This window comes from Rhinoraja longicauda, chromosome 16 (genome assembly GCF_053455715.1).
Source record: "Rhinoraja longicauda isolate Sanriku21f chromosome 16, sRhiLon1.1, whole genome shotgun sequence".
NCBI classification, from domain to species: domain Eukaryota; kingdom Metazoa; phylum Chordata; class Chondrichthyes; order Rajiformes; family Arhynchobatidae; genus Rhinoraja; species Rhinoraja longicauda.
This window is the reverse complement of record NC_135968.1, coordinates 18,937,412-18,958,949: the sequence shown is the minus strand read 5'-3', so window position 1 is coordinate 18,958,949 and position 21,538 is coordinate 18,937,412. Positions and strand designations below refer to the sequence as shown.

At 44.0% G+C, this 21,538-nt stretch overlaps 1 protein-coding gene across 2 annotated transcripts in view; it reads right to left on the bottom strand.

Annotated features, from left to right (window-relative positions):
* Window positions 1-20,543, bottom strand: part of LOC144601317 (metal transporter CNNM4-like) — a 60,895-nt gene extending 40,352 nt beyond the window's left edge. For both annotated transcript variants that reach the window (XM_078413361.1, XM_078413360.1), the window contains exon 1: window positions 19,001-20,543. In XM_078413361.1, the coding sequence (XP_078269487.1) occupies window positions 19,001-20,528 (1,528 nt within the window). In that variant the 5' untranslated portion in view covers window positions 20,529-20,543. The remainder of the gene's footprint in view (window positions 1-19,000) is intronic.
* Between the last annotated feature and the right edge of the window lie 995 nt (window positions 20,544-21,538).

The window sequence follows — 21,538 nt, the reverse complement described above, 5'->3', positions numbered from 1 at the left end:
CAAAGAAACAAGTTTGTTGTTTTACATAGTTACTGCTAAATGGTTGGAGCAAATGCATTTTCATTAAAGTTCAGTGTAGATTCGACATTGTGTCTTGTTTAGTGTATGTTTATTGGCTATTTTCCAATGCTGTACATATTTACCCCTTTTCAGTTACAGTGGACAATCAGCAATAACTTTCACCTTTCCCCTCCCCTAACGAGGGTTGTCTGTATTGCAGTTGCCTCCCTGCTCCAGAGACTCGAGTTCAACCCTGATCTCCAGTTTGTGAGTGAAGTTTGCAGTCTCTCTGAGACCACATGTCTCACCTCACCATTCCCACCCCCTCTCCCCAAATGCTCTGGGTTCCTTCCCACATCATAATGACATGTAACTGTTAAGTTAATTGGCTGTTGTACCTTACCCCTGGTGAAGTTGATGTTCGGAGAATCAGGGGCCGTAAGTGGGCATGTGTGAAATAAGTGGAAATATGTAGGAGATTGGATAACTCTAAGAGCTGGCACATTCAAATGACCTTCTATGTCGTATGGTAATATGGTATGTAGTAGCTTAGCCCTGCTCAACTAGTTTTACAATCTCTTTTTAAACAATATCTCTATCAGGTAGGTCATCATTGTGATGTTCAACAGAGTTTCTTCGCAAATAATAAAGGTTTATTTTTTATGCAGTTTCCCTTTACAGGTTCTTCCCCCCATTGTTTTGAATTGAAATACACATCAAATTGAAACATTTGGACAGATACATGGATAGGATACGATTAGAGGACTATGGGCCAAATGCAGGCAGGTGGGACTAGTGTAGGTGGGACATGTTGGTCGGTATGAGAGGTTGGGCCGAACAGCCTGTTTCCATGCTGTATGACTAAATCCATGATTCTATGTTGATCGCATCTATGAAGATGCTTAAAAAAAAAAATGGTGGAGGAAGCTAGGGAACATTGAGAGCAATTGCTGGATTTCCACATCTAACTGCATGTGAAGGTGCTGAAAAATGCTGGGAAGTTTTGCAGTAAATATCCTTACAGTAAATCTCCATTCCTGACTCTTATCTGAGGAATCAATCCCTCCTCACCGATATCCACATCACTTGTTATCATATCATATCATATCATACATATACAGCCGGAAACAGGCCTTTTCGGCCCTCCAAGTCCGTGCCGCCCAGTGATCCCCGTACATTAACACTATCCTACACCCACTAGGGACAATTTTTACATTTACCCAGCCAATTAACCTACATACCTGTACGTCTTTGGAGTGTGGGAGGAAACCGAAGATCTCGGAGAAAACCCACGCAGGTCACGGGGAGAACGTACAAACTCCTTACAGTGCAGCACCCGTAGTCAGGATCGAACCTGAGTCTCCGGCGCTGCATTCGCTGTAAAGCAGCAACTCTACCGCTGCGCTACCGTGCCGCCATCTCTTATCTCTTATCTCTTGGCACATACCTCCCTCCATACCAGGTTAATTCCCGGGATGGCAGGTCTAGCGTATGATGAAAGAATGGATCGACTGGGCTTATATTCACTGGAATTTAGAAGGATGAGAGGGGATCTTATAGAAACAGATAAAAATATTAAGGGATTGGACATGCAAGATGCAGGAAAAATGTTCCCGATATTGGGGGGAGTCCAGAATGAGGGGTCAGTGTAAGAATAGGGGTAGGCCATTTAGGACTGAGATGAGGAAAAACTTTTTCACCCAGAGAGTTGTGAATCGGTGGAATTCTCTGCCACAGAGGCAATGGAGGCCAATTCACTGAATGTTTTCAAGAGAGAATTAGATATTGCTCTTTGGGCTAACAGAATCAACGGATATGGGGAGAAAGCAGGAACGCGGTACTGATTTTGGATGATCAGCCATGATAAAATTGAATGGCGGTGTTGGCTTGAAGGGCCGAATGGTCTACTCCTGCACCTATTTTCTGTTTCTATGTCTCCCCCCCCCCCCCCTCCCCAATCAATTGATACTGGCTACTTCCCTTCTACTCTTTCAGTCTAGATTAAAGTTTGTGATCCAGACAGTGACTGTCCAGTTTCCTCCACAGATGCTGCCTGACCTGTTCCTCCAACAGCTCTCCTTTTTTTGCACTTTATTTCTCTCTCCCTCCCTCCCTCCCTCTCCCCCGTCTTTCCAGTGTTGGCTAGTAAACAGCCCATGACAAGGAAATATAATTTACCTATGTTACTCCAGTTCTTACTTTCAGTTTCACCCCTGGACTTGGTTTATTTTCTTCTTTTCAATTTTCCACCACTCGTCTCATAAATTTACCCAGTTGGTCCTCTCAGCACCTTACCCATTTAATATTGTTTCTTTAACTAACATCAATTGCCTATCGCATAGAATTCCTTATGTCATTTGATATTATGCTTTCCGTTTAAGTAAAGCTGGACGCATCTCTTCCATTTATTCTGAATGTATATTAAAAAATATGTTAATTTTTCCTTTTTCAAGCATTATTCAGACCATTCCTCAATAACAATATTAACTGTACTGCCTAAAAAAAAAGACAAAGTGCTGGAGTAACTCAGAGGGTCAGAACACGGGGAGGCAACATTTCAGGTCAGGACCCATCTTCAGACTGTTCTACTGTTTGTTTCATAAATTTTCCGTTTCTAAAATTGCTTATCCCCACTTGGATGCTTTTTTGGATCCATTGTTACTCTTTAATTAAATAGTACCCTATTGCTTTGTTTGTCTTAAATATTTCCTCCAAAATCACTTATCGTGCTTGTAAACCCCATCTTTCTTCAGTTATTCTCTGATTTGGATTTGAACTGTTGAGTCTAATCCAGGGAAATTCTACACCGGCATGGATTGGTAACCAGAAGATACAGATCTATTATAATTTATAAAAGAAACAGAGGCAACATAAGGAAACTATTTTCAAACCTAGCAAGTTGCTGCAATCTGAAATGCATCATCTAAAGGGGTGGGTGAATGGATTCAATGGTAGCTTTCAGAGGAGAGAATCAAATAAGTAGATTACAAAAACAGGCCATTTGACTGAACCCAGGTTAGGCAATGCTAATGCTCTACTTAAAAAAACAACCCCATTTCAGCAAGAGAATTGTAGATGCAGCCCAGACCATCACACAAAACAACCTCCCTTCAAAGACTCCATGTACACCACGCTGCCTCGGCGAGGCCACGAGCATAATCAAAGATGAGATTCACCCTGGTCACTCCCTCTTCTCCCCTCTCCCATCAGGCATAAGGTACAGAAGGGTGAAAACGAATACCTCCAGATTCAGAGATGGGTTTTTTCCCAGCTGTTATCAGGCAACTGAACCATCCTGCCAACAACTAGAGAGCAGTCTTGAGTTACCATCTACCTCATTGAAGACACTCGGACTATCTTTAATTGGACTTTATCCTGCACTAATCTTTATTCACTTTATCATGTATCTGTACGCTGTGGACAGCTCGATTGGAATCATGCAAGGTATTTCTGCTGATTGGTTAGCACGCAATAAAAAGCTTTTCACTGTACCATACATGTGACAATAAATTAAACTAAACTTCCAAAAACAAAGAGTTTTACTGTAAGAATTTTAATGTTTGTTACATTGTAAATGACATAAGAACTCGGACAAGAGAGCAATGGAAAATTAAATCCTTATGAGAGGAGAGTTTGGTAGATTAAACAAACTGTATGAAAGGCTAAAGTATTTATCACAGAGTTAAATACCTACTACGGTTAACATCAACAGAAACAGTTTGAGAAAAGTATCAGATAAGTTGATGGCAGATGAGGCCTAGCAATATCAGCAAGTAATGAGTCTCTGACACTGGAAGGCAGCAACTTTACTGCTGCGCCACCATGCCGCCTCACATCAGCAAGACACAGATTTTAATCAAAAGAACATGCCTTTCCATTATCTATATTAACAATATGCCCACCACACAGAAAACAACAAATTTTAGATTGTAGGTTTTAATCATAAGCGATGGCCAGTTATTATGAATGGAATAAACCTCTCGACCTAAAATACTGTCTGAAACAAGGAACTTGTTAAAGGTGCAACAGAAAGGCTTCTGAGATCTTACCAGCTTCAAATAACATTGAGCGGGAGGAAAGGGGGCTTCTAAATAGCATCCGAACACAAAATAAAGCAATGTGACCACTTATGCCTGAAGTGCAAATCAAAATTTTCTTGGCCAATGAATGTGTTACCCAAGACCAAAGAATCATTTCATCATATTCAATTCCTGTACTTCATATCATTGAGATGAAGTTGAAATGGATCCATAGTAACTTGCAAACCTCAACGTCATTCATAAATATTTTTTCTATCCATGCTGAAGCATAAGCAATCTTCAAAAGCGTCAAATGAAATAAGTTTAATTAAATTGAACATTTGCAGAACTCAGAGAGGACTCAAAGATGACAGATGTGAACTGCACAGATGTACAGTTATCACCAGAGGAATAGTCACCTCGTAAAAGTTTTGTTTTATGCAGTGCGTCGAAGTGGATATTGCTTGGACAGCTACTGAAAACTGTTCATTCAAGTAGTTATAATTCAGACCCTCTCCGAAGAATTAAAGCTTGCAATCTGAAATTTGACCTGAACAGAATAGCATCTGCAAGGTTATCATAGGTTTGTATGGGCTAACCAACCAGATCCTGCTGATCATTGTGAATGAGATTGTTAATGCACTTGATGAAAATGCATTAACTGCAGATGCTAGTTTATACCAAAGAGAGGCACAAAATGCTGGAGTAATTCAGCGGGTCAGGTAGCATCCCTGGAGACATAGCTAAGTGATGTTTCAGGGTCACAACCCGTCTTCATACTCAAAACTCTGTTCCGACCCAAAACTCTACCTACCAATGGTCTCCAGGGATTCTGCCTGATCCGTCGAGTTATTCCAGCATTTTGTGACTATTTTTGATGTAAATGCATGTTTATTTAAGAAAACCTCTTACCAAGATTCAAACAAAAAATTAATCTCACTCAGTTCATCGACCATTTCAAAACTTTTAAATCTTGCTCCTAGCAGTATTTTCCAGAATTTATTTTCAGTCTCTCCATGATGATCTGTTATTTGATGATCCACAAAGAAGCTTTTTCTGTTTCCTCTTCTCTTATAGCAACTAAATTCCCAAGGGAAACTTTGAGCTTTCATACATCTGCAACTTGGTTCAATACACCAGAGGAAATCAGTCCTTACTATTAAATAAGGCACAGAGTATTAATCATTATCACTCAAGGTGCAACAGCAGACTTAATTTTTTGATAAGATAACTTAGAAGTTTGATGAAAGGATTGCAGAAGGTATTATTAATTTCAAGTCATGAACAGTAATGATCCACAAAGGATAGTTCTGGAATCACTGCCTTTTTGATAGATGAAAAGATACAAGTGTGCCGGTTGAAATCTCAAAATTTTCAGTTGAAACCAAATTTTGGGGAACAAGGTTAATTTTTTAATTTTTTAAAAAGAAATAGTTAAATAAAAATTTAAATAAAAGAGAATAGTACGAGGCCACTGAATGCAAAATAAACAAAGAAGGTTTTACAGAAAGAACAAGGGAAGACAATGTAAGTTAAATGGCAGAGTTCTAAAGGTAGCACAGAAACGAAATTATATAGTTGTACAAGGATACGTTAAGAACATAGTTAGGAGGCCCATGCTGTCCTAGACTACATAAATCTTTAATCGGACTTTACTGGACTTTTATCTTGCACTAAAGGTTATTCCCTTTATCCTGTATCTGTACACGGCTCAATTGTAATCACAGCTCAATTCCTCTGACTAGATAGTACTTTAAAAAAAAAGCTTTTCATTGTACTCGGTACACGTGATAATAAATTAAACTATACTAAACTAAATAGAAGCACAGAGCAAAGAGCAGGGTGGTCACATTGAACCTCATTAAAGCAGAAGGCAACTGGTACTTGGAATGCACTGCCAGGGGGGTTGAATCAGATATGATTGGGGCATTTAAGAGGCTTTTAGATAGACACATGGATACGTAGGGAATGGAGGGATATGGATCTTGTGCAGGCAGAGAATAGTTTAACTTGGTTCATGTTTGGCACAGACATGGACTAAAGGGCCTGTTTCTGTCCTGCACTGTTTTGAACTCAGGTACCTACCTTAAATGTGTTGTTGGGTAAAACCAGATATGAAAGCAATGTTTCAGAGGCACTTTGACAGTTAAGTGAACTGGCAGGGAATAGAGGGAAAGGGACCATGTGCAAGCAGATAGGATTAGTTTACAACTAGACCAAGTGGACCCGTTGAGCCCAAACCTCTCCGACGTTAGTGCAGCACCCTCTCCCCCCCCCCCTCCTCTTCCCCCCCCCCTCTCCCCCTGCTCCTCACCCTCCCTCCTCCCCTCCCTCCTCCACCCCCTCCCCCACCCCCTCCCTCCCTTCTCCCCTACCCTTCTCCCCCTCCCCCACCCAGCTCCCCAACCCCCTTTTCCCCCCTCCTCCCTCCCACCCCCCCCCTCCCTCCACTGCCCTCCACTATCCCCCTCCCCCTCCCTTTTCCTCCCTCCACCGCCCTCCCCCCTCCATCCCCCTCAACCCCCCTTTTCCTCCATCCTCCCCGCTCCCTCACACCCCCCTCCTCCCTTCCTCCCCAGGAGAAAGATTTACACTTTAAAATGTGAATAACTTAAAAAATATAACAGCAATTTCAATGAAACTTCTTCCATTAGCACCAAAGGGCCAACGGTGAGTAAGGTGGGCCTAAAATTGTCACGCTATCATGTACCATTTTGGCTGTAGTTCAGGAAGAAACAAACAAACAAACGAGAGTTTTAGTATATAGAAGATCGATAGATGGCATCATGGTGCTGTTCTTTGTTCCAACATAGAGATCTTGTTTGATCAATATAATTCTATGTCTGTAATATAAGTGGCATTTAAAAAGATCTGTTTTTGAATGCCATAAATAACATTCCTCAAAATCAGCAGACAGGTTAGATGAAATTAGGCTGCTAATCGGTCAGATTTTTAGTAGGAATCATTCTGAACAAGAACAGTACAGGATGGAGTTCCGGTCATTCAAGATTTTGCCTGAAGTCGGCTACCATAGTGCCAGTGCCGAAAAAAGCAAAAATCACCAACCTGAATGACTACCGTCCGGTTGCCCTAACTCCTATAGTCATGAAGTGCTTTGAAAGGCTGGTCCTCTCACACATCAAATCCAGTATCCCTGCCTCACTGGACTCGCATCAATTTGCATACGGGGCAAACAGATCCACAGAGGATGCCATCTCTCTGGCTCTTCACACTGTCCTGACTCACCTGGAGAGACAGGGCTCGGCACGTACGCGAGGATGCTATTCATTGACTATAGCTCTGCCTTCAACACGGTCATCCCCACCAAGCTCATCACCAAACTCCACCGGCTAGGCCTCAGCTCGTCGTTATGCGACTGGATCCTGGATTTCTTGATGGAGCGACCGCAGGCAGTGAGACTGGGCCCGCACCTGTCCTCCACTATCACCCTGTGTACCGGCACACCACAGGGCTGTGTTTTGAGCCCCATGCTCCACTCCCTATTCACACACGACTGTGTTCCTGCATTCGACACCAACACCATTGTCAAGTTTGCAGACGACACAACAGTGATCGGGCTGATCACCAACGGTGATGAAACAAACTACAGAGCGGAGGTGCAGAACCTGGCGGACTGGTGCTCAGATAACAACCTGTCCCTAAACACCTCCAAGACCAAGGAGCTGATCATCAACTTCCGTAGATCACATAACGGGGAATACGCTCCAATCTTTATCAATGGGGACAGTGTGGAGAGAGTGTCCAGCTTCAAGTTTCTGGGCACTCACATTTCGGAGGATCTCACATGGTCCACTAACACCGCTGCGCTGGTCAAGAAGGCACAGCAACGACTGTTCTACCTGAGAACACTGCAAAAGTCTGGTCTGCCCCAACAGCTGCTGACGACCTTCTACCGCTGCACCATAGGGAGCATCCTAACGCATGGTATCCCTGTGTGGTATCTCAGCTGCACGGAGACTGAGAGGAGAGCTCTTCAGCGGGTAGTCCATAGAGCTCAGAAGACTATCGGAACACAGCTACCAGCCTTGGAGGGCATCTACAACACACGATGCCTCAGAAAAGCCATTAGCATTCACAGACTCCTCACACCCCTGCAATAGTCTGTTCAAAATTCTACCATCGGGCAGACGCTATAAGGCCTTCTACGCCCGCACCTCCAGACTCAGGAACAGCTTCATCCCCAGGGCCATAGCTGCTATGAACCGGTCCTGCTGAGCCGGATGGTCACATTGCAGTGATCCGGCACAGACCTACTTGAACTTTATACTGTTTTAAAACCGCTTCTAATTTTGTTTCACTGGGTTGTATAATTTTGGCTAATTAATTTATTGCATCATATGGAAGGCGCATTCCCAATCTCGTTGTACTCCTGTACAATGACAATAAAGATATATTGTATTGTATTGTATTGTATTCTGTCTTTATGGTGCGCCTTAGGGATCAGTGCTGGGCCTATTGCTATTCGTAGTTTATATTAATGATTTAGATGAGAATGTGCAAGGCATGATTAGTAAGTTTGCAGATGACACTAAAGTAGGTTGTATCGTAGACAGAGAAGATTAAAATAGATCATGCTATGAAAAATTACAGCATGACCTTGATCAGCTGGGCAAGTGGGCTAAAGAATGACTAATGAAGCTCAATGCAGATAAGTGTGCGATGTTGCATTTTGGGAAGACAAACCAGGGCAGAACCTTTAGTGAATAGGAGTGTTGTGGCACAGAAGGATACAATTGCAGTTCCCTGAAAGTGGTGTCACAGGTAGATAAGGTAGTCAAAGTGGCTAGTGATACATTAGGTTTCATCAGTCAGAGCATTGAGTATAGAAGCTGGATGTTCTGTTTCAGTTGTACAAGACGTTGGTGAGGCCACATTTGGAGTACAGTAAACCCTAGTTTTCACGGATCTCTTCATTACGGATTTTGATTATAGGGACTACAGAGCCAGGCCGGACTGCCAACATCACCCTTACCGCTTCCTCTGCCTTGCCCGTCAACACCAGTTTCCGGCACATAGTTTCTGTGCCATGGCAGCCGCCACCTCCACCACCTGTATTGCTGCATTGAGACCTTGCAGCTTTGCGGCTTAGAGCAGGTAAGGCTTTGCTTTAACGTTTCAGCTGAAAAACGGCACCTGTCAGTGCAGTTCTCACTCAGCCTATATTTTATTTTTGGGTCTACACATGAAATGTCATATTATACTCGATTATAGCAGACAATTAGTAATAATAGACACCATTCCCCGCTCTATGGTCCGTAATAGCGAGGGTTTACTGCATTGTGTTCAGTTTTGCACACTGCACTGTAGGAAGGATGTAATTAAGCTGGAAAGAGAGCAGTGAAGCTTTATGAAGACATTGCTAGGAGCTATAAGGAGAGATTGGGCAAGCTAGGATTGTATTCCTTGCAATACAGGAGACAAAGGGGCGATCATACAGACCATGTATAAATCATGAGGGGAATTGACAGGTTGAATGCAGAGTCTTTTACCCAGAGTAGGGGAATCAAGAACCAGACGACAAAGGTTTAAGGTGAGAGGAGAAAGATTTAATAGGAACCCAAGGGACAACTTTTTCACTCAGAGGATGGTGGGTATATGGAGTGAGCTGTCAGAGGAGGTAGTTGAGGTAGGCATAATAACAACATTTAAGAGACACTTGGACAAGTACATGGATAGGAAAGGTTTAGAGGGGAAAAGAGCAATTGCTAGTTTCGATGGCGCATCCTACTTGGCATGGACAAGTTGGGCTTGAAGGGCAAGTTTCCATGCTGAATGACCCTATGACTTTCTTCCTATTCCTCAATAGTTAAATATTTACCATGATGCAGTAGGTCTTACTTCTATCCAGTTACATTCTAACTTTGTTATACATCAAGAGCACGTAAACAAGATTGAATAAAAATTATCTCCTTGGTTATATTCCCTCTGGAAATTAGAATACTTTTTCGTCTTTTTTTACTTGTTCAAGGGATAGGAACTCTATTGTCCACTGTACCTGCTCCTCAGCTGAGTGGCTCTTTATTTAGATAGCGATTAAGATTCAACCACTCTGCAGTGGATCTGGGGGTCATGTAAAGGCCAGATTCATGATAATCTCTCATCCTGAACAATATCAGCCAACCAGATTCCACACCACATCCCCCACCACAGCTTTATTTAATTATTACTTGAATTTAAATTCCTCAACTTCATACCGAATTGAAACTCATGTTTCATTTAGCGGCGGCACAGTGGCGCAGCAGTGCCTTGCAGCACTAGAGACCCAGGTTCGATGCAGACTACAGGTGCTGTCTATACAGAGTTTGCATCTTCTCCCTATGACCGTGAGGGTTTTCTCCGGGTGCTCCGGTTTCCTCCCACACTCCAACGATGTAGGTTAATTGGCATTGTTAAAATTGTAAATTGCTCCTAGTGTGTGGGATAGTGTTAGTGTGAGGGGTCAAGTCAAGTCAAGTCAATTTTATTTGTATAGCACATTTAAAAACAACCCATGTTGACCAAAGTGCTGCACATCTGATTAGGAAAAAAAAAAAAGAAACATACAGTGATCGCTGGTTGGCGCTGCCTTGGTGGGCTGAAGGGGCTGTTTCCGCGCTGTATCTCGAAAGTCTAAGTTTCCAGCTTAACAATCCACAGGATTTCACTCCAGTAACTTAACCACAATTCTATGATACCCCAGTCTACCTGTTACAGAATGTACATGGGTCTCACAGTACAGAGCAAAACACATTGCTTTAGCACATTAAAAAAAATCTGCATGCCCTTTGAACAATCCAGGATTATTTCATCCTGTGGCTTTTGACTACCATACGTACACGAAGACGAAAAGGAAAGCACACATGGAGGAGTTCGACGTAAGACTATTACTGTAACTGCCACATTAGAAGTTAATCAATCAGGTCTGAGAACAGAAACCTAAGCGGAAAGAAGAGAGAGATCTGAGCATGTGGATAGCTCACATACTTAATCCATTTCCTTTGCAGTTGATGGAATGAATCCAGTGTTCAATCCTATGTCTTACTGAAAATTTCTAACTGACCCACGAAATCTATGTGCCTGAGCTGACACTAACAATAAATGTGGCAGACCGCAGGAGAACTGGGACTTGGCACTCTCTCTCTCTACAGAACGAGGAGCAGTAACAAACAAGGACGCTGACAAAATGGACTTACACTGTGCTGAAAAACTTGCCCAATAAAGTGTAAGATAGAAATACCAAGGATAACAGAAACCTCGTCTATTTTAAAACTAAAACACTGTTTCTCTAAAGTTTCATGCATTTAAGGTCTAGTAAAGGTCCCATCATCTGAAGGGACTTGAAGCTCGCACAAAGTATAATTGACTAGAGACTAGAGACTAGAGATCGATCCTCAGTGCATTGATAGAAAACCACTTTGGGCGCAGACTCGAACCTCGTAGCCCAGAATAAGGGCAAGATGTTTTCAGAAGTTCATGTCATAGGAGCAGAATTAGGCCATTCTGTAAATCGAGTCTAATCCGCCATTCAATCATTGCTGATCTACCTTTCTCTCTCAACCCCATTCTCCTGCCTTCTACCCATAACCTTTGACACCCTTACTAACCTGTCAATCTCAGCTTTAAAGATACCCAAAGACACGGCCATGGCAATTATCCATTTTCTCCAGAGATGCTGCCTGACCTGCTGAGTTACTCCAGCAGTTTGTGTCTTTTTTGAAAACCAGCATCTGCAGTTCCTGGTTTCCCTCAAGTGGGCCATTTTTCTCACCAGTTAGATTACCATTTGTGGGGACCTGCTCTACTTGCAGTTAAAAGTCCATGATTTCAACCAATGCCATAACTATTAGAATGCACTGGGCTAGTAAGAGGAGAAAAAAAAATCAGGCAGAGATCTGGCTTATAATTGCTTTCCTGTGATACTGCTAGAAAATCTGTTTGAGGAGAATAATGAAGACAAAATGTTATGCGTCCCTTTCTCTTCCTCTCTCCGATGGGAGATCTGCAAGACCCTCGCTCACTGATCCCCCTGTGGTTCCTACTAGCCAACAATAGGCCCAACCAGGCACCACCCTGCCTGAGGAAATTTGCAGCTGGCCCCGATTGCTCCTGGATTTTTCTTGCCTCCATCTCCTCACCAACCCACCCCCCTTTCCTTTCAGTTCAGTCTCAATAAGGATCCCAATCCAAAATGTCCCCTATCCCTTTTTTGTAGAGAAACTGCCTGACCCGCTGAGTTACTCCAGCACATTGTTATGCATCCCGTCCCATTCACTAACTGGCTTCATATTTGAAGAATGGCCACACAGGCATCCGATGGATTTAACCCTAGAACCAACCAGTGCTCAGTGGGAGATTCGAGAAACTGGAGCCTTATTATAATATATATAGAAAATACAATAACAAATCTATTAAAACACTACGACGATTTTGTAAACATTTTGAAAATTTTCGTTTTTACAGCATTCATTCCACCAACTGAACTACAAACTTAATTCCACCATCTGATGCTTGGGCTGAGAAACAACATCCACATTTGTTTTAAATCAGTAATGATTCATTCTGTAGAAGGGTTACGACATGAAATGTCACCCATCCTTTTTCTGCGGAGATGCTGCCTGACCCAGAGTTACTCCAGCACTTTGTGTCTATCTTCAGTATAAACCAGCATCTGCCATTCCTTCCTACACATGATTCATTATAGATTAATAAAATGCTAAATTAAATCTATGCAATGTCAGAGTACCAAACATTGCAAGTTAACCATCCCCTTTGCGATAATCACAACAACAGCAAAACACAGTTCAGAAATTTCCATAGCAACAGATCTATTTTTGGATTACAACTTCAAAGAAGTTGTTTTAACCTAAATTTAGGAATGTGAAAGATTAATCTAATGTTTGTCTATTTTTATTTTTGCTATTCTTTAAATAGACATTATTATTCAGAATCCTCTATAGTATGAGAATGTTGAATGAAGATAAAATGACTGAAATAGTCAGTCTGAAGAAGGCTCCTGATCTGAAACATTGTTTATTCATGTCCTCCGAAGATGCTGCCTGACCCAGCACTGTCTCTGTGTCTTCTTCCCACTTAAAATGACTTAAATAACATTTAAGTTAAAGAGAAAAGCCTAGAATAATTTAATTCTTACAGCACAAAAGAAGACCCTTCTGCCCAACGAGTCCATGCCAGTCCCCAGACAGGGAGCAATCTGGCACTTCACTTCTTTTCATATTTTTCCACAGCTTGACAAACTATTTTCCTCAAGTGGATCTTCAGTTCCCCTCTTGGAAACCCTTGATTGATTCTTCTCCAATAACCTCTCAGGCAGCAGGTGTCAAATGTTTGTGCTTTTTATTAGTATTTTCAGGACATAAGTGAGATGTAAATTTTAACAAAAATTAGTAATACAGTGGACCCTCGCTACAAGGGACCATGGGGGAAGGCAATGGTGTTGATATTGCCAATGGTCCACTGTAACTGAGCGTTGGGGGATAGGGTAAAGTTTAACCCAAGGCAGGGGGGAAGAAACGCAGCAATGGTGGGGGGTTAAACAACTGGCAATTCACAGGCTGGGGAACCACAGAGCACCCGGGCCCACACGCGGTGCACCAGGGATGGGTCCAGTACTCACGCCGCCTACATCCTGCTTGCTCTCTCCGCTCCCACCTGCTCATTGGGTAACTGGCAGAACCGGGGGACAGTGCAATGGGAGCCCCGGTCTGCCATAACCAAAATCTGTTGTTGCAAGGGTTTACTGTGGTAATACAAATCTGCTAAGGTCAGTAATACTACCTCGACCTGAGGCAACAAAACATTACTAATGAATTTGTGATACACGAGTTCCAGTTCACGTTTTTCCACTTGTTAAGTTCAAATCACCGAGACAAAATAAATGGTGCTGAGTAGGGTAAGGCTTAACTTCTTTCTGATCCTGATGGGCATAGTGAACAGACTCTGGGGCGAGTATTTAAAACGTGCTGGGCTCTCGTGGAGCACCCATTGTGAGAGTGACTGTGTTTGAGGCTGAAGAACAGTGTTTGAGAAGTAAGTGGTGAGGTTTTGGTTTGTGAGGCTTCGGTCTAAGCAGAGGTTCAGTTTAGTTTAGATACAGCTTGGAAACATAACCATCGGCCCACTGAGTCCGCGCCGACCAGTGATTCCCGTACACTAGCACTATCCTACACATTAGGCACAATTTACAATTTTTAACAAAGCCAATTAACCTGCAAACCTGCACGTCTTTAGTGTGGAAGGAAACCGGAGCACCTAGTGATAACCCATGCCGTCAAGGGGAGAAAGTATAAACTCCATACAGACAGCATTCGTAGTCAGGATCAAACCTGAGACTCTGGTGCTGTAAGGCAGCAACTCTACTGCCACAACACCGTGCAGGTATAGGTGAGAACAGACAAGGTTTTTTTTTACCTTTACTCCAGACAGTGCAGGCGGAATGGTAGTTAGGGCAGTGGTATGTTCCTCCTGCAGGATATGGGAGATCAGGGAAATTTCCAGTGTCCCTGGTCCCTGGAAAATACACCCAGCTGCAGCTCTTGACTCTCCATGTCAAGGAACTGGAGCCAGAGTTAGATCCAGTCCCGGTCACTGGGACACTGAAAGCATCATAGATAGGAGTTTTAGTGAAGTGATCACACCCAAGGAGCAGGCAACAGGTAACTGGGTGACCACCAGGAAAGGCAAAGGGCGTAAGCAGACAGTGCAGGGCTCCCCTGTAGCAACTCCCCTCAGTAACGGTTCATATTGGATACTGTGGAAGGGGTAGTGATCTTTAAGAGGGCGTCAACAACAGCCAGGTCTGTGTTACCATAACCGCTCTGAGGCTCAGCTGGGAAAGGGTGAAGTCAGACAGACCAATGATGATAAGAGACTCAATAGTTAGGGGGAAAGAGACTGAGGTTCTGGGGCTGCAAACAAGAGGACAGGGTATTGCCTCCCAGGAGCCAGACTCAGGGATATTTCAGAGCCCTTGTAGAGCATGCTATGTTTTATTTAAATACTGTCTACATTAGCTTTCCATGTCAGTGATAATAATGGCGTTACTGCCTCCCAGCGCCAGAGTCTTGGGTTCGATCCTAACTACGGGTGCTGTCTGTACACAGTGTGCACATTCCCCCTGTAACCATGTGGAATTTCTCCAGGAGCTCTGGTTTTCTCCCACATCCCAAAGACTCACAGGTCTGCCGTCAAATTAGATTCTGAAAATTGTCTCTGCTGTGTAGGATAGAACAAGTGTATGCATTATCATTGGCCGGCGTGGACTCAGTGGGCTAAAGGGCCTGCTTCCATGCTGTATCTCTAAACTAAACAGCAGTTTTGTAGTCCTGGAGGAGGTATCGGAGACTGGACTACAGAAGTCAGAAAAGACATAAGCATTTTTAAGACTGAGATGCTGGTGGAGTAGGTGATAGTTCAAGTTTCAAATATGGGTGATACATGAAAGATTCTTGGTGTAAGTTAGGATATAGCAAAATTTGGGATGAGTTCAAATTTACATTGGCTAGAGGATGGAAGGTCACCCAGAAGTACGTTGAGATAGTCAAAGACATGAACCAGCATTCAGCAACAAATGGGCGGACGCTGGGACGAAGTGGGGTTGCTGGAAGTAGAAGCAATGCTCAGAAATAATGTTTCTGGTTCAAAGTTCCTCTCAGGGCCAAGTACAACACTGTAGCAGAAATGATCTGGTTCCGGCTCTGATGTTCATCTTCATAGTTCTAAATACTGCAGGACTATTACTGGAACTTTATGTGACAAATTTCTCCCAATGTAAAGTGTACAAAGGACATTGATTGACTTAGAAACTCAGCTGACTGTCATTTAATACAAGACGGCGCCCAAGCCAAGTGACTCTCTGCATGCTGGTCACAAAAGTGGATCTGCAATCAAGCATTACAATCCTTCCACTCTTTCAAATCTCTACTCCAATAGCAGCATTTCTATTCCCTTTATTTTGTATCTGTACACTGGGGATGGCTTGAATGTAATCATGTATAGCCATTCCACTGACTGGTTAGCACGCAACAGAAGCTTTTCACTGTACATCTGTACATGTGACAATAAACTAAATTAATGACATTTAAGGAATAACAGAAACTGGACAGCAACACCAGAGCTGATGTGTCTCAACTCACCTGGGTACCGTTGAAAAAGCTACCAACCTACAGGTCCCTCCATAATGTTTGGCACAAAGACCCATCATTTAGTTATTTGTCTCTGTACTCCTACAATAATAATAAAAAAATCACATGTGGTTAAAGTGCACATTGTCAGATTTTAATAAAGGCCATTTTTATACATTTTGGTTTCATTACAGCAGTGTTTATACATAGTCTCCCCATTTCAGGGCACCATAATGTTTGGGACACAGCAATGTCATGTAAATGAAAGTAGTCATGTTTAGTATGTTGTTGCACATCCTTTGCATGCAATGATTGCTTGAAGTCTGCGATTCATGGACATCTGGGTGTCTTCTCTGGTGATGCTCTGCCAGGCCTGTGTTGCAGCCATCTTTAGCTTATGCTTGTTTTGGGGGTTAGTCCCCTTCAGTTTTCTCTTCAGCATATAAAAGTCATGCTCAATTGGGTTCAGATCGGGTGATTGACTTGGCCACTCAAGAATTGACCATTTTTTAGCTTTGAAAAACTCCTTTGTTGCTTTAGCAGAATGTTTGAGATCATTGTCTTGCTGTAGAATGAACTGCCAGTTACTGAGTTTTGAGGCATTTGTTTGAACTTGAGCAGATAGGATGTGTCTATGCACTTCAGAATTCATTATGCTACTACCATCAGCAGTTGTATCATCAATAAAGATAAGTGAGCCAGTACCTTCAGCGGCCATACATGCCCAGGCTATAACATCCCCACCACCGTATTTCACAGATGAGGTGGTATGCTTTGGATCTTGGATCTTTGATTCTCTCCTCCATACTTTGCTCTTGCCATCACTCTGATACGAGTTAATCTTCATCTCATCTGTCCACAAGACATTTTTCCAGAATGGTGGTTGCTCTTTTATGTACTTCTTGACAAACTATAACCTGGCCATCTATTTTTGTGGCTGACCAGTGGTTTGCATCTTGCAGTGTAGCCTCTGTATTTCTGTTCATGAAGTCTTCTGCGGACAGTGGTCATTGACAAATCCACACCTGACTCCTGAAGAGTTTTTCTGATCTGTTGAACAGGTGTTTGGGGATTTTTCTTTATTAAAGAGCAAATTCTTCTGTCATCAGCTGTGGAGGTCTTCCTTGGCCTGCCAGTCCCTTTGCGATTGGTAAGCTTACCAGTGCTCTTTCTTCTTAATGATGTTCCAAACAGTTGATTTTGGTAATCCCAAGGTTTGACTGATGTCTCTAACAGTTTTATTCTTGTTTCTCAGTCTCATAATGGCTTCTTTGACTTTCATTGGCACAACTTTGGTCCTCATGTTGATAAACAGCAATAAAATTTTCCAAAGGTGATGGAAAGACTGGAGGAAAGACTAGGTGCTGAGAGCTCTCTTATACCTGCATGAAGGAGGCAATTAAACACACCTGAGCAATTACAAACACCTGAGAAGCCATGTGTCCCAAACATGATGGTGCCCTGAAATGGGGGAACTATGCATAAACACAGCTGTAATTTCTACATGGTGAAACCAAAATGTATAAAAATACCCTTTAATAAAATCTGACAATGTGCACTTCAACCACATGTGATTTTTTCTATTACAAATCTCAAATTGTGGAGTGCAGAGGCAAATAAATAAATGATGGGTCTTTGTCCCAAACATTATGGAGGGCACTGTGGCTGCACATTCTATCACTAGGTCCTGAACTATGATGAACACAGTATACCTTTAAAATCCAATAAGTATTTCAATCTCAATAATCCTAACAGGCACCAAGTTCCAAATTCTACCAAATTCTGGGAGATTTATTTTCCTCATCTTCCCTTTAATTCTTCTACCAATTACTTTAAATTTTCACGTCCTTGTTTGGTTGACCACTGTGCAAAGAGCAGTAGGTCCTCTTGGCTTACTCTAACTGGGACCCTCACAATGTCAATCAAGTCTCTCCTCAAGCAAATCACAAAAATGCTGGAAGAATTCAGTGGGATAGGCGCCACTTGGGGAAGGAATGTTTTGCGTTGGGACCCTTCTTTAGAGTGATTGTATTAAAGGGGAGAAAGCTGGAAAATAAAGAAGGGGGCAGGGCAAAGCTCATTTTCACCTAACAAACAGCTAACAATGGCCTGTTTCCTTTATCATCGTTACTTTTTTGCATATCTTTCATTCATTGCTCTTTATCTCTCTACATCATCGCCGATATCTCTCGTTTCCCTTATCCCTTACCAGTCTGAAGGGACTCGACCCGAAACGTCACCCATTCGTTCTCTCCAGAGATGCTGCCTGTCCTGCTGAGTTATTCCAGGTTTTTGTGCCCATCCTGGCAAATGATAGGTGTATATAGGACACAAAGTGCTGGAGTAACTCAGCAGGTCAGACAGAATCCCCAGAGAACATGGATAAGTGACGTTTTCAGTCGGGACCGATACGAAACGTCACTGATCCATGTTCTCCAGGCGTGGTGTCTGACCCACTGAGTTACTCCACCACTTTGTGTCCTTCTTTGTAAATCAGCATCTGCATTTGTTTCTACGGGTAAGCTGGGTTTGATTAGCAGATGGGTGGAATACATGACAAAGGCTAGAAATGAAAAGGGCCAAAGGAGTGCCAGATAAGGAGAGAAGATGAGTGAATTGTAAAGCCAGAGGGAGGGATATAGGGTGGAAGGGGACAGGGGCAGGGTATTACTTAAAATTGGAGAAATCAATGTTCATTCTGAACATAAACATCAGGCAGCATTTCTGGAGAAAAAGGATGGGTGACGTTTTGGGTCGGAACCCCTCTTCAGACTGTTCATACAGTTGGGTTGTAAGCTACCCAAGCTGATAGTGAGGTGCCGTTCACTTGTATGGACTCACCTTTTTTAAAATCTTCCAGAACCTCATCCAGTCTTGCGTCATTAAATACGAAATGCAGAGGGTGGCCATAAAACCTGGTCATAATATTTAAAGGCATTCCGTCATCTGGATCCACAAATGCCAGGTCTTTCACAAAAAGTATATCAACTATGTTTGAGTGCTCGCCCTCATAGACAGGAATCCTGGTGTATCCACTCTGCATGATTTCGGACATGGTGGCGAAGTCCATGAAAGCATCAGAGCTCAACATGAAGCAGTCGTGCAGAGGTGTCATCACGTCCTCCACCGTTTTGTTCCTGAGCTCAAGAGCTCCTTCGATCATGTTGAGCTCCTCTTTAACCAGGCCATCGTGAGGATCAGTCACCTTGAGCATTTCGATCAGCTTTTTCCGAGTGTAGAAATTACTTATCTCCTGGTGCAATACCAGATCCAGGAGTTTGCTGATGGGATAGGAGGCTGGGAATGTGACTACCATGAAGAATTTAGTCACCCAGATGGTGCTGTAGGCCAAGGCCAAGCCGTGTCTGGAGCAGACGGCATAAGGGATGATCTCGCCAAAGAAAAAAATGCAACCAGTGCAGACCAAGATAGTCAGCCAGGTGACCTGTATGATCTGGCAGAGCCACACGACCAGGGAGCAGTTCATTAGCACATCACCCAGCATCAGCGTGCACAGCAAGTAATTCCCATGTTTGCGCACCGACTCGATGTGCGCCGAGTATTTCTTCTCCTCCTCTGTGCCGCTGTTCTTGATGACCCGCAGCTCCACCGGATCCAGGGCCATCAGACTGATGTTGAGGATGCTGAAGAGGGTGGAGAGGCCGACGAAGAGCACGGTGACCATGATCTGGTACTTGAGGCTGGTCGTCTTCTCTTTCTCCACTAGCACCAGGTGGAAGTCGGGGCGGCCGAAACGCACCCAGTCCTGGGAGGCGGGGCCTCCCACTCGGGCGCAGAGGGTGTAGTGTTTGACGGTGTCTCCCTTCCTGAAGCTGCGGACCTCCACCTCCGCCACGGCCGTGCGCTCGCCCACCGCCAGGCCCAGCACGATGACGTCCGACGAGTCCTGCGGACAAGGCGAGAGGCCGCTCTCGTCGCCCCCTTGGCGACCTGCCTGGTGCTCGCCCTGGAAGTTGCCCTGGCGACCGGTCTGGTGCTCGCCCTGGAAGTTGCCCTGGCGACCGGCCTGGTGCTCACCCTGGAAGTTGCCCTGGCGACCGGCCTGGTGTTCACCCTGGTGGTTGCCCTGGTGACCGTCCTGGCCGCCAATCAGCTCGACGAAGGCGAGACCGTGGCCCTGGTCGCCCAGCAACCCGCTGCGCTGCAGGCCGCTGCCGTAGAGGCGCAGCTTGAAGCGGGTGCCCTCGGTCACCGTCAGCAGCCCGTCCTGCAGGTAAACCTTCTTGGCCGACGTGCGGTCCGGCCGCATGCTCAGCAGCTCGGCGCGGTGAGGGGGAGGTGCCGTCCGGGCTGCGGCCGCCGCCACGCCGCACAGCCAGAGGTAAACGGCCAACGGCGGCGCCGCCATGATGCCGAACGAAACCCGCGGCTGGAGGGGCACGTGACCGGCCAGCGACACGTGACCGGCGCGAACTCCCTCCCCTGCTGCAAGGTCAGGGTTAATATTGTCACATGTACTGAGGTACAGTGAACAGCTTTGTTTTAAATGCTAACCCATTAAATCTCTATGTACAAGAAAATGACTGCAGATGCTGGTGCAAATCGAAGGTATTTATTCACAAAATGCTGGAGTAACTCAGCAGGTCAGGCAGCATCTCGGGAGAGAAGGAATGGGTGACGTTTCGGGTCGAGACCCTTCTTCAGTCTGAATGCTGAGTTACTCCAGTATTTTGTGAATAAATCTCTATGTACCACAGTGTAAACGATCGTGAGAGGAATAGATTGGATAAATGCATAGGGTCTTTTACCCACAACTCTGTGTAAAAAAAAAAAACTTTCAGACTCCTTTAAAAAACCTTCCCCTCCTCCCTCAATTTAAACCAGTGATTTGCTGCTTCACAGTAGGGGAAATCAAGGATCAGAGGACATTGAAGAAGGGTCTCGACCCGAAACGTCACCCATTCCTTTCTCTCTGAGATGCTGCCTGACCCGCTGAGTTACTCCAGCATTTTGTGTCTACCTTCGATTTAAACCAGCATCTGCAGTTCTTTACTGCACAATGTTTAGTTTGGTTTAGAGATACAGCACAGAAAAAGGCCCTTCGGTCCACCGAGTCCACACCGACCAGTGATCCCCATACACGAGCATTAGGGACAATTTACAATTCTTACCAAGGCCAATTAACCTATAAACCTGCACATCTTCAGAGTGTGGGAGGAAACCGGAGCAGCTGGGGAAAAGCCATGCAGTTGCGGGGAGATCGTACAAACTCAGTACAGACAGCACCCGTAGTCAAGATCAAACCCGGGTCTCTGGCGCTGCAAAGCAGCAACTCACCAGTTTACATTGAGGGGGGAAAGATGTATAATAGGAACCTGAGAGATAACTTTCTTTACACAAAGAGTTGTGGGTATATGG